Source organism: Ciconia boyciana, chromosome 1 (genome assembly GCF_034638445.1).
Source record: "Ciconia boyciana chromosome 1, ASM3463844v1, whole genome shotgun sequence".
In the NCBI taxonomy this organism is placed as follows: Eukaryota; Metazoa; Chordata; class Aves; order Ciconiiformes; family Ciconiidae; genus Ciconia; species Ciconia boyciana.
In genome coordinates, this window is record NC_132934.1 from 71,847,771 (window position 1) to 71,862,112 (window position 14,342).

Here is a 14,342-nt window from a genome sequence, read left to right on the forward strand (position 1 = left end):
TAGTAAAATAAAAGTGCTCTTTGAGGAAAATCTATGCAATTAAACAGCAGATGCTTAACCCCTGAAAAATAGAGGCTTATAACAGAAGTGCTGATAGACCCTTAACCATAGCATCATTAGCAGCAGGTGCTGCTAGAGTTATTAGTTTTCTAAATAGTTTTAATGTAAACAGTATTCTTAAGCTCTAAGTGTAGCATAATGGTTGGGATTTGCTCTTTAATGCTTTTTACTAGAAAGATACAGCTCATTTAAAATAGCTGGTAGATACAGAAAGCATAAATATACAGTAAGTTTAGACACTGATTGTACTAAATGCAACAATACAAAGAAGCAAACAGGAACACAAATGGTAACACAATAAAACTGTATTACATTTGTGCTTCAAATATTACAATACATTATATACAATAGTCCAAAATAAACATCTCATGCCAAATGACACAAAAAGAAACAAAAAAACCAAACAAACCAAAAACCCCAAGAGCAAGCAAAAAGAATCCAGCTGTATGTACAGTACCTTTTTAATTAACATTCAACTCTGAACTGGAGCAATTTTCACTACATACAGATGCAGTCCGCCTTTTATTTCACGCAACCATTCTGTCTCCCTATATCTATGCTATTCAGTAGGTTCCTGTGTCATTTCTTATATACATGTTGAGCAAAAAAGATAAAAGAACATAGTGCTTTGTATTCTTAATGATGTGGCATCAGATCAGCGAACCTGGGGTGCATAACCTTCTTTCATTAAACCCTCCTCATAGTCTGTCTGGCACAGAATCATGTTGTTCTTCAGGAAAAATTTGTCTCCGACGCAAAATCTGAAATTACAACAATACAGGGAAAAAAAAGGTAGTTTCAGGGTGAATTATGTCATATGATCTTACACGTAAGGATTGTACAAGTGTTCGTGATTTTGTTGTACTGACCGCATGGCTCGCACCTCTGCTGTCTGTCGCAGCACAAGCAGACACGTGTGCACGTATGTGAAAGCCCAGCAAAGGAATTGCTCTGGTATCAGAATTAATCCTGTGCTTTCAACAAAATCTAGTGTACTCAAGCGCTTTTGCTTCCCCAGCCAAAGACTTCATTCAAAGCCTACCAAAGACTGTGGGAGTCTTGGATCAGGTCACTAGCACACAGATAAAACAGAATAAATATCCCAGGCTACTGAGTTGAGTGAAAAGTAAATGTCCTGCTTTCACGCAAATCAGAAGGAAAACAAAGTGATTGCATGCAGTAGGAAGCTCATCTGAGATACGTTACATTTGTCTTGTGCAGGCGCACCGGTAAGAATTTCTTGTTATATTCCAGTTAGATATTTTACTAGAATTGATTTAAAGTGGTGGTTCCGAGAATCTTTTCTAGCATACACACAACTTTGCATATATTGTGGTGCGAACTAGAGACACACAGGCAGGTATGCAGAGAAACCTTTTTTTTTTTCCCCTGTAGGAGTTGATTATAAATTTAGTTACTCAGCTAACTACTCTCTCTCTTGTGGTATCCATATACCTACCTTGTTATACTATTATGTGCATCAGAACGATCTGATTGCTACAAAACACTACTGAGATATTTCATTTGATTTTCTCTGATGAGTAGGAAAACCACGTAACGGTAACGCTTCTGGCTGGCTGGCTTCAAACTCCGAGGAAAGTAGGATTTCCCAGCTAAGCAGTATGCTTGAATATAAGAAGGCTCTTCACTGACACCCCCCTCAGCCCTTCCCCCCCGACAAAGCCAATCTTCTTGAAGATACTTAGGGAGCATGTGAATAGGGCCAATGCATAGAAAAAGAGTTTCCCTAGTGACTGCCTTGGCAGGGTTACATGCCTTTGTTTATAGTGAACTCTCCAGCTATAAAATATATTGGGAGGCACTGCTCACATTATTCCAATTAAAATGAAAGAAAGTAACCTAAATGAACCCCTTAACACTGATGTGAATAAATGAAACCAGTTTCTACCAGCTAATTATGGATCTCACTACATAAAGTATTGTTTAATGTGTAACGGATTATAATGTCCTTTTTTGTATAATTTCCAAATGGTGACATCTTGGACACAATTAGGGTCAGATATAAATGCTTGTGTTGTTTACGGTAGATTTAACAACAGAGTAGCTATGGGAATAGCTGTATATGTATTTAATTGTAACAATTTAACCTTCAAATAGTGGTGCCTGCTGTAGTTGACCCAGTAAAACTACGTAAATGACACAGGTTGACCCGCCTGACCTCTGATAGTGGTCTCTCTTTATCAGATAGTCAATTTCTAATGATGTTCAAGCAGAAATCTTGGTGAATTGTCACAGATTAAATTGTGTATTGAAAGCAGTCCTTTAATGTTTTGTGAAGTTGGAGGTTTAAATGAGTAGCAGTTGGACTGATTTACATTTGTGAAGATTGGAATGCTAGACAAAGAGTGAACCCATTTATTTTCCAACTGGGTAGCTTTGGAAATTTATCCTTATGCTAGCTAAATAGATAGAGGGAAAATAGTGTAATAAAAAAGTGGATTGAAAAGAATTAGCTCTGCTCTTAAAGGAAAATTGGTTTGTTTATTTGTGGACTTTTTTTTCTGTAGGATTACTGCCTGCTGCTGATGATGATTGAAAATAGAGATTATGGAATGATCCTGAAATCTTTAAGTTATTTATGATCAAGACTCTTTTATAGAATTTACAGGTTCCTGCTAGCCTTCTCACCCCAATCCTGGTGTATTAGGCTACTAACAGCACAAAAGTATTTTGAGTAGGTGTGTTGAAATGCAGAATTCTTGAAGCAAACAAGTTCTTTGGTGGTTTCTCTAGTTTCCATCCTTTGTATTTTTGTCTTTGACAACAATGCTGGCAAAAATTCTTTTGTGCATTTTACCAGATTAGGTAAAGGAGTCTTAACTAGTGCTAACATGTAAAAGTGTTTTTCCCAAAGAAGTCACATTATAAAAAAAAAAAAAGAGTCCTTCTTAGTTTCTCTTAAAGAAACGTACAGATTAATGTAGACTAAAGCAGGGGAAGTTAGGTGTTGTGACAAATCAGTCACTCCATTGCAGTTAGCCCAAGGATTACTGATGGGGACTGAGCGGGAGACGTCTGGCCAGCAATGCCCACCACATCAGAGGGTTATTGCGCAGCAGGGCGGCTCTCCCCACGGGTCAGGCACCAGTGGGAGACACAACCACCTCTGCTCACCCAGCAGAAAGCACTAACTCTGAACTGTGAATGTTATTCAGCTATGTATTCCCTTGTGTTCCACCGTAATACAGAACTTAGCAGACCAATTTGTTTAAAATATTTAGTAAATGAAAAATACACTGCTGAAGTGCAATTCACGTGCATGGCAATACTTTCACATATGACTTCTTGCACTATTGCTTGCATCAAAATCCTTGCTGAAGGATTTTGTTTCTCAGCCCTCAGAGAAGTGCCACGGTTTGAATTAAACTACACCAGCTACACGAGGGAGTCAGGATGCCTTTCCCAATAAAAAGTGTCAATGCCTTTTGCTTTTGCTATGTTAATATGTCGAGCCAGAAATGCTCTACCTATGTCTACATGGCATTTGACAGCTTTATGCATGAGTGGCTTTAAACATACACAGTTCCACAAATCATTTACCTTCCAAGCGTACAGCTGTCTTGCGGAGAGGCTGCCAGTGGCCTGTCTAGACACGCTTAGCTGTGTGATAACCTGTGGGGTGGGGGTCTGTCTGCATGGTAAGAGACCCTCTGGGTTCATCTGGGGCTGCGTTTGCACGCTGGGGGGTGATCCTCTCTGCCTTGGGGGAAACCTGTTACTTGCGATACTTATGGTCCAAATTCTGCGACTGTTTTTGTATTGTGCAAGTTCAGCGACCGAAACACATTGGCAAAGACTGACAGTGAGGCTTGCATGTGCCCCTGGGTATTAAATGTGTGAATTATGCACTCATTAGGTGACAAGAGGTAAGCACTAGATGAAAAACATTTAAAGGTGGCATGCTAGCTCCTAAGTACAATGAGACCGGGCAATTAGATGGCTGAAATACAATAAATTCTGTCCATCCACACTTTCAACCTTATTTGACTCTCAAAAGCAGATTTAGCCTCTTCTGAAGTAAAGAGATTGGTTTTGCACACTCTAGGATTTAAACCTGCCTCAGCTTTAAAATGGAAGGGTAAATTCAAGCCTAGCCTTCCACCTCCGGCAAGTGTTTTTTTCATGGAATTGCCACAGGATGTAAATCAGGGCACAATTTGGGCACATATATCAAATGGAGTCAAGGAGCATATTGAGATGCCACTGGGTTAGGAGTATATAATGAGGCAAGACTATTACTCTTCTAGCAGGCAGATGGTAGTCTTCAGCCTTCCCTAAAACCCTCACCCAATTTATTTAATAGGCATGCAAGATGAACAGGGAAAAATATACAATAGGCTGCATTAACATGCCAGATTGGACTTACCACCATAAATTGATAATACTACTTTTGACATGACTGTGACATTAGTAGAATGACCATTATAATTAACCTACATCCTAGAACTCCTGTCATATTTTACAATGGCAAAAGGAAGGCCATTTATATTACAAAATGACCTCTGTTATCACCTTGTTTGGAAGGGGAAGGTGTGCCTAGACTAATCACAAGAAGTATAAAACTTCCATTTTGAGAAATAGCTATTTCATTGTTCAGAACAGATATTTAAGGAGATCTCACTGCTGTCTGTCATCTTTTCTGATGTACAGGACGTGTGTCAAGGTACTGGAGACTTCTTAAGTAAGCGAGAGAAATATTGCTGTGAACAAAGATGGCTGTGTGTGAAGTGCCTCCTCTGGTAATGTCAGATCTTTGTTGTAGAAAGAAACAAAATCTGGAAGCATTTAATTGATTTCCTCTAGGATAAAGAAAGCTCAGACTTACCCCACCCACACCCTTCTACTCTGCTTTGTGCAGTCAGTGATGTAACTTCGTCCTCTCCTCTTTTTTTTAAAGCTCCTTTGAGTTTCCAGTATAACTCAAATTAATGTTAATCTATATGCATCACTAAGAGAACAAAGCCACTTTTTTACATCACAGTTCATCAGTCCTCACCTATGGTTTACTAATTCTAGGGTTCTGTCAAAATGTCCATTTATTATTAAAGGCTGGAAAATGGGAGCTGTGCCTGGATTTGCACATTTTTACCAGTACGATGTAGTGTATATACACACAGAATCCTAGTTCAACTTACAATGTAAACCTCAACTTGGTGTGCTTTTCATTTACTGTTTTTTTAAAAGCAGGTACGGAAAATGTATTAATTTTTATTCTAAATTTAGAGACACTCAATGAAAATCAGCAATATTCAGGTCTTCAGAATTTATAAAATGACCACTCATGCAAAAATCTAATGTTGGTGTTTGAAATAAGGATGTCCCTGGCATTGCATTCCCTCCCCCCAGCTTGACAGAGAACAAAGGCAGCATTGTGTGGGCATTTTACAGTTTATACTGGAGGTAAGTGTTTACAGCTACATCAGGACAGCACTTTGAATGAGTATGTAACCATTTTCAGTTCAGTTCCCATTAAAATAAAGGCTGTTTCGGATAGAAGGATAGAACAGTGGATTTAAACACCCCTCAGTGACAGCAGATGGGGGTTTTAAACCATACCCCGAGCTGACTTCAGACAGCAGAGAGAAAATATTGCAGAAGTATGGAACAACCTGCTAAAGCAGCCGACAGAGAGTGAAAGGAAGGACACTGTAACTCCAGAAAGTGGGAGAGCTGAAGGCAGACTGAGATCATCGCTGTAGTCAAAAGTGTCAAGCAAAGATACAGCTGAGCCCACTCGCAAGATTTTCCACTCCATTTTGCTAGACACACACATGCAACCTGACAAAGTGTGAAAGGCAGTGTCTGTTTACAAGTTTATTTTTCCAGTGGTTTCCATTTTTTTCCCTTTAAGTTTTCTGCAGAAATCAACTATATTGGGGCTACTGCCAATGTGAGGTGAAGTGCTTCTGAGGAGAAGTTTAATATGTTTACAGAGAAGAAAGGGGAACACTCACACCATTAAGATGACTGTCACTAAGCTCTGCGGGTATTTAGGAGATGGAAAAACTTCAAATTAGGAGTAAGCTGGACAGAGACATGAAAGATAAGGGGCTGCTAAAACCTTTAGGCTAGGAGCAGAGCTTAATATTCACAAAATCCCTACAGCTTTAAGCATCAGTATCAAGAAAAAATGGGGAAAATATGTCAAAAACTGGCTGGATGGAGCAATTAGATCCTAGAGCTGAATAGCTTTATGAAAAGGAAAATAAGAGACAGTATGTATTTGACACCAGGGGACCAGGCTCAGTGGCTCAGGAGATCTCTTTCAGTCCTGTCTATGTCTACAGTCCTGTCTACAGTCTGTCTTCCTAGAATACGGTACGTGAGACAATGTGTTTTTCTTCTGAGACTGAAAATCTAGCCTTCAGGAGGCCAATAAATGGGGACAGGCACATTATGAGTTAGTTCAGAGATGGAGTTTATGGCCTGAACAAAAGTCCCCTGAAATCAAGGGGGTCTAACTACCATCCACACTGAGACTTGAGCTGGATGGTGAGTTATAGATACTCAAAAATAATAAAGCAAACAGTGAAGTTGTACATAAAAGCAGAAAAATCACCGAATCTTTCACAAAAAGCACTAGGAAAAAATGGGCAGGCCCCTCTCACCTGGGCCAGGATCAACTATTTAAAGGGCAGGAATATGAGGGCCATGCAATAGCAAGCCTGAAGAACAGGCTGCCCCTGTTCACAGTGTGATGCAAGTTAATATAATTATTAGCTAGCTTGGAAGGCAGAAGGCATTGGAAGGTGCAACCAGGCACAAAACATCAGAAGAAATTCAGTCTTGGCAAAGACAAAGTAATGCAAACTGAAGAATCGTTTTAGTCTACTCATGAACGTTGCATATATTCTGTTAGGAAAAAGCCTAAATGGTAGACGATAACTGAAAATCTGAAATATGGAACTGAACAGAGAGCATTATATAATCTCTGGTAGTACTCCAGCTATATTGTACTTGTATCAGTATAAAGAATGACCCAAAAGATTTAAAATTTAATGGGGGAAGAGAATGTAAAAGTGGGGAATCAGGTCAAACATAGATGTCTTGCAACAGCTGGTGAGCCTTGCTACCTCTGTTGGTGATTTTTGGATATCTCTGATGCATTTGTAAATAAAAATATTCTCTTAAATAAATAAATACCACATTAAGGATAGTGGTTGGAGTGAAAGGGAAGAGCATATCTAAAAAAGCTCAAGAACATTATTTTGCATACAAAGGGGCAGCATGGAATAAAGAAAGAAAATTAAACTGCTATCTTATAAACTCATCCTCACTTGGAATCTGCTGTTTGGTTTTGATTAGCTTAACTAGAGGAAAAAAAAGGATCCTGAGAAGGGCAACAGAAATTATTAATGGCATGGTGACTGACAAGATTATTCAGTTGAAAAGAAAAGAAAAAGAGGTTTCATAGCAGATATAAAAAACCTCTAAACCTGATGATGGGTCAAGGTGTCTAGCATTTCTATCTTTTATTGTTATACAAGTAATGAAAAACAAAAGATTTAAAGCTATTTATTAATGAGAAAATGTAGTCAGTGGGATGCTTTGCCATAGGAACCACAGAAGAGCTAAGCTGGAGCATCCATGAAATAGGATTTATTATAAAAAACAACAAAACTAATTCTTCGGAGTGCCACTAGCTCCAAATTGTGAGGAAGAAAGGTACTCTACAGGCAGTCTGTTTTATTAGGCTCCATGAGAGCTATTGCAATATAATCAGGATTAGGGCCACTTTTGAGAATTTCTGAAATTCTTTGAAACTTCTGGAACTGATCCCTGTTTTGACTAGACGAACTAGACCATATTTCAGGTAAAGCAATTCTTTTGTTCCCAGCCTAAGACTCCTCTAAGTCTATTTCAGCAACCCTTTGCCCAAACTACATGCAAAGTAAAAACCAAATAAGAGACTAGATTGAAGGCTCAGGAATGACAAGGCTAAGAATTATTAAATATCCCGGGAAAGCTCAGTTTCAGAAGCACCTAACAGCACTTTTCCAGGGGGATCAGTGGCCCTAGGGCATAGTATGATGTATATTAGCCACAAAGTGAAATTGTACATTAGTTCACGCTTGTAATGGTAAAAGAGGAATATTAAAAATAATCACAACAGCTTTGCTTTTAGGGGGGAAGAAAAAGAAAGTTCACTTCCTCAGATCCAAGAGTGCTAACTATGATGAAAATCTTTTGCACTCAGGGTAACAAACATTGTCTGTTTTGCTTGACTGATGAAGATTAGCTGACTTCTTACATTAAAGAAGTTTGTCTTGTATGGGCTGAAGTGACAAGACAATAACTAAGTGCTAATTGTGCATAACCAACACTAAAGATATGCAGCCCCATTATGGCATGTAATAAATGAAGCGAACAACAGAAATATATTAGGCACTTTAATAATGATACTAGAATCGTGGTCTGAAAAAAACAGGAATGTGAAGGGTTTAAGAAACGAAACCTAGGAGTGTGCGTGTGTCTTACTTAAGCGGGTACTACCGGAGGCTCTGCCTGCCTTACTCAGAATACAGCCTCTTAGTTCTGTGGCAAGACAAAATTGATATAGGACTTTAAATAGCATCAGAACCTATAATTACCTTGCATTATTATATAGTTTAAGCAGTGGTTATTACTTGCCTGGTATTTTAATTTCCCATGCAACATGATGAAAAAGGTCAATTTGGCTTTTTTTAAAGAGCGTAATTGTAGTGTGCTACACTTATTAGCAGCTGTACATTTTATGGTTCTTTAGGGAGGTTTGATTTTTAAATGACTACAGTGTTACAAAATAATACACTGTAGGACAAGGTGAGTTAGCAAAGCTTATTTAGAGCTGTATCTAACTTTGTCATGTTAGACTATTATCTTCCTAATTTTTTGTTACTTCCCTAGAAATGTACATCTCGTGTTTCTTCCCACCTGAAAACGAAAGAAAGTATGAATGCTATGAAACTCTAAATAGGATCATGTAATAACTGAAAAAACATAATAGGTACATTAAGGAACAGACATAATTGGTTCTCTCATTTCCTAGACCTCATAGAAGTCACTGGCAAAGCTGCTGGCAGCTCTCGTGGAGTCAGAAATAGAGCTCTCTGTGAAATCTCTGACAGGATTTGGCCACCACTCTGAATGTAGTTGCCATAAGTTCGGCTGTATTCGCCTCTGAAAAATTTAGTTGTTACAGTTTTACCATTTTTGACATTCGTTCTGCAACTGTACCATATGGGTGATGCTTCAGAACAAAGTGTCAGGTTTGGATCCTTGGGATTTTTATAACCTACAGTTAGGATATGGAAATAAAAATATGGCATAAGAAGTCCAATGCTGCTACAGAGAAAATGGTGGGAACAACATCTTTTAAATTTAAATTATTACGGTTCTGGCAACAGGAAGAAACAACATGTACTTTAAAAGAAATGTGTGACAAAAATGAAGAATTAAAGTGAAATTAATGTAATAATGACAAATGGTACTGCTATGCTCTTCTGCAGAAAAGGATCTCAAAGTCCTTTATAAATATTAATTAATTAAACTTGACAGACAGCCTTTTGAAGGAGAGGAAGTAACATTATTCTTGTTTATTGATGCGGGATTTGAGGCACAAAAAGTTTTCTGGCCAAGGTCATGAAAGAGGTTCTGTATCAATCCCAGGAAAAGTATTCAGGTCTTACTCTCAATTTTGGGTTTCCACTACTGGTAGATGTTTCCTCTTCACTTGAATGTATGCCCGCACCGGTGCCGAATTAGCACTTAGCTTATGGAACTGAGCCAAGAAATTCTCTTACCTCTGATTACAAAGTTGACATGCAAAACAGTCCAGGTGATAAACATTGTCCTTTGCTCTCATCACCATCTCAAAAGCAGGTATGAGCTTACTGCAGGCAGCACAGTTTCCTGTAACGCCGAATAACCTGGAGATACAGAAAGAAATATATTCTTGAAGATGCTTAACTGAAAGGAAAACCACGCTTTCTTTTTTTAATCTTTTTTTTTTCCTCAGCAGTTGCCTGGCCTTTGATTGACTTCCCAGCACACCTGCCTTTGGAAAGGCTGGTCTTTGGTGGTACAAGTCTGCCCAATTTACAAGACAAAGGCATAGTCCTTTTTGCCAGAGAGAGCTTTATGAAGCAGTGACAGACTAATATTGCACCCATTGTGATGTTATTTTTTTCTGCAGGTTATACTGACCTTTCTTGATAAAAGAAACATCTTGTTAAACTAAACAAAGAAATAGTAAACACATTAGGGATGTTACATAACTGCGCAGACAGAGGTCAAGCTGTTTGCATACGCGGGAAGAGTCTTCTGCTTGGATCCTGCCGTAGAGACGAGAGCCACATAACCTTGGCTTTTGGTGCTAGTTATTATTAAAACACACTTTAGCTAGAAAAGAAATAACACTTGAAAAAGCCAATATTCTTCGCATTTTTGACATCTAGTGCTAAAAGCTTTACCACTATTATTAAAAGAACATTTTATGAACAAGTCATTTAAATCGTCAGAAAGCATTAGCGGTTCATGCACCTTACAACCCTATACCATAGTTATTGCTATGATTATGTTATTCAGGTAGCACATTAAAGTAAATGAGGCTGTAAACTATATATAGTCACATCAGGAGTAGAAGTATAAAATACTGTAAGAACAATATGAAATGCTGTTTTTGCCAGACATCTATATCAATTTTTTTTTTAAATTCTCTTTGTTAAAGATTTTTCAATACTTTTCAAGTGAGTGTATTACCAAAAAAAAAAAAAAATAAAAAAAAAATCACACATATGCATCCTTTTGTAACATAGAAGGATTATAATGAACAAGAAGAAATACGTTAGCTCTACATGGCAGCAATCTTTGGAACTAAGTTTATTTAAACTCCTTAATAGTTGTGATGGATTATTAAAAGTAATGCTCTGCTTGTGCATAGCAGTTAATGCTGTTTTTAACTATGAAGCACACTAGATGAAAACGCCACATCTGCCAGTTTTCTTTTTTTCCTCAACATCAGGCTGACAGCAGAAAAATATAATGGCTCTCAAGGGAAACACCAAATTAAAAGCAGTTCTAAACTAATGAATTCAAAGGTGCTCTGTAGAAAATTCAGTTTGGTAACATAAAAACGAATGCAGTTTTTTAATCACATCTCTCCATTTTACTGAATTTCATGGGTTACCAACAAGCCTACTTAATTCCAAATCCTTTTACCTTCTGCTTCTACTTAAGGTGTGCTGCCTACGTAATACGTGCCTGCTTTTTTTTTAACGTTGCGACCCTTCTTCTCCTGTCTGAGGTGCTGGTTACCATGCTCACTGGGAGAAGTGCTGGGACAAGGCCACCCTCGTCAGCTCTTGTCAGAATGACTCAAGTCAACCTCCAGTTCTGTTAAGTCTGATTATTAAAATTATAGATTATTTAAACAAATTATAAATATTCCCTTTGTAAAACATTCTGCTCCAGTTCTGTCTCCATCATGCATGAGTTTTGCCGAGGTTATCTAAATCTCACTCAGACTTTCATTCCTCACCTCTAAGGGCACAAGACTTAGCTGCCTTCCACAGTCATTGGCTGGCTTTGCGTTAGAAAAGACTAAACCTGCTGACCAAAGGCCCAGCTCTGTTTTCCTTCACATCTATGTAGAAGATGATGCTAGTTTAGTTGTAGGAGGAAAGCAGATCAGGCTGCAAAAGGTACTGAGTAAGGACTGTAGGTACACAGTACTGTTTATTCTATATGGTTACAGTAAAAGGAAAGTCAGACTTTAAGGCTCTACAACAGCAACATGTAAACACAAACATGAGAACGGTCCCACCGCCTCCGAGTTCAGTGTGGAGGGATCAGAGAGCACCTCAATGCTTGGGTAGTTTAGGTGCAACAGCTGAATCCTTGAGATGCAGCTCAGGCCCCTTGCTGGAGAGGGTGCTAGGAGCAGGCGGTGTCACCTTCCTCAGCCACATCCTCTTTGCAGGGGTGTGTCTGTGTGCGTGAGAAAGCGTAAATCCATTACAGCTAGAATCGCAGTTTGCCTGTTGCAGAGCAGCGAAACAATTTGGGATTGTCATTCAGCACTGCGAAGGATGGAGATTTACTGCACCAGAGGCCACTATGTGCAGATTTCCACAGTCCTGAAATAAGAGACCCCCACAGAAGCTGCTTCAGCTAAGCACCAGATACATTAAAATTTTTCAATTACGTAAAGGGAAGGAGGCCTTCCTCGCTGTAAGTTCTTCCCCACCACATACAAAACAAACACGTGAGATTTATATTAGCTATTGTTAATTTTGGATAAAGCTGTTTATATGAAGAACATAGTTTTCTCCCATTAATAATAATAATAAAAACCCCACAATGCCATTTTGAAATTCTGGACATAGTTTCCCCCAATTTCAATTGCTCTCGCTCCCTGAGCATTTATCAGCTACCTGATTAGAATTTGTTTCCACACAAACCATTGATCATCAGCCTATTACTAGGCAAATGACAGTTAATTACCCACTACATTAACCACTGGGACCTGAGACCTGCTTCTGCTGCCATCAGTCAACATGATAAATGTGGCAAGTTCAGTAATGCATGGCCAGCCCTGAGCTGCCTGCTATAGTGTGAACAACCCTCAATCTCACTTCCATGCCCAGGAAAATCTATGGCAATCTGCATAATTACAAGCTCTGGGTTAATAACAGACAAATGATTTGTTGCATCTAAACAAAGTCCTTGGAATGGGCCTGGTCTCCTGTGGCTGCCCGGGTTGCTGTTGTGCCACCGGTGTGCTTCCCGCTACAACGTGCACAAAACAGATCTCCGACGCTGTATCCTTCCAATTTGTTGCCCTCCAATTTATGGATTCTGCATATGTGATTTTTAATCATTAAAGAACTCTTGAAGCAATATTATCTTAATTATTCTCTGCTGTAACCAGGGAATTAGGCTTCAGATAAAATTTTCTTCTTCTGTGCACTTTCCCTGCCTCACTGGAGGCTCCATCAGTTTTCATCTACACCTGGACTCTGAAATTCTAATGATGAATTATTGCCCCTTTTCCTAAGAGGGCGAACCTTACAAGGGAACATTTTACTGAACTGTCAGCTCACAGACTGAGTGCGGAGATGCGGAAATCTGATCTAATTTACTGCAAAACGATGCATTTGTTAGACTTTCTCCTCAGTTTTGTCCAAGGATCAAGAGATCAGTCAGGAGCCACCTTCAAGTACTCCTTTGCACAGGCCTATGTGCACTCGACTTGTCCATATGCTGTTTTGTTTTCCTCCCCTCTTCAAACCTGTTACACAAACAAGTTTCTAAAACATATGAATTTTACTACTGGAGAGAAGAAATAGTTTCTTGGCAGGCTCTTAGCTGGAGCTGATGCACTGAGCTATGGTCTCGTGCTTTGTCTATTTTACCAAAAAAGCAGCAAGGATTTCATTTCTACATAATACTCACAACTGCTTGGTACCATTCTGTGCTTTATTTACGATTTTCTCTGTGGTAAGAGAATGCTTAAACTCACTCCTTTCACATCTACTTACAGGTAGTTAGGCTATGCCCTAGCTACCTCAGCAGATTCGAAAACTGTTCTTTACTGATTTCATGTAGGAAGAAAGGATGAGAAAATTTAAAAGTACCAGATGGATCTCTTCTCTTGATATTCTGAACCAACATCTGAAATTTTATATTTATACCATATATACAACAACAGAGATTAGAACAATCAGCCACCGCAAAAACTTTCATTCTTAATGGATCTGACAGAACATCCTGCACAGAGCTACAAAATGAAAGACATGCAGAAGCCCTTCTACAAACAAACCCAAACCTGACATTTTGAGCAGCAAAAAGTGTGATTAAGCACCAGGCTATTGATTCTACTTTGGCAAGTTTACTAAACAGAAACCTGAAGGTTAAGTACTGAGAGATGAGGAAAGGGAAAAAGTTGGGAGGGGAAAGACAAGAAAAAGAGAGGAAAGGAAGAGTGGACAGATATGCAAAAGTGCCGAGACATTGACTAAACTACACTATATGTATGAGGCATGTGCTTTGTAGATGGACCCAATTTAACCACATTAACACCAATTTCCATCCACTCTACAGATTTTGGGTGAGGTCCCAAGTAAGGAGAGGGGCACCTGGTTCTCATCATTAGCTTAGAAATGTCCCATCACACAACTGCACCGTTAGGCAGAACCGCATATGCACTAAGATGAAAGCGATTTGGGCCATAATTCCCTGTCAAATTACATGGGACTTTTGCAAGATTTAGGATCTAATCT

General features: G+C 38.9%; 1 protein-coding gene across 2 annotated transcripts in view; it reads right to left on the reverse strand.

Annotated features, from left to right (window-relative positions):
• Positions 1 to 715: 715 nt before the first annotated feature.
• Positions 716 to 14,342, reverse strand: part of LMO3 (LIM domain only 3) — a 58,709-nt gene continuing 45,082 nt past the window's right edge. For both annotated transcript variants that reach the window (XM_072849904.1, XM_072849896.1), the window contains exons 3-4: positions 9,864 to 9,989; positions 716 to 821 (exon numbers count right to left, since the gene is read on the reverse strand). In XM_072849904.1, coding sequence (XP_072706005.1) covers positions 716 to 821; positions 9,864 to 9,989 — 232 coding nt within the window. The remainder of the gene's footprint in view (positions 822 to 9,863; positions 9,990 to 14,342) is intronic.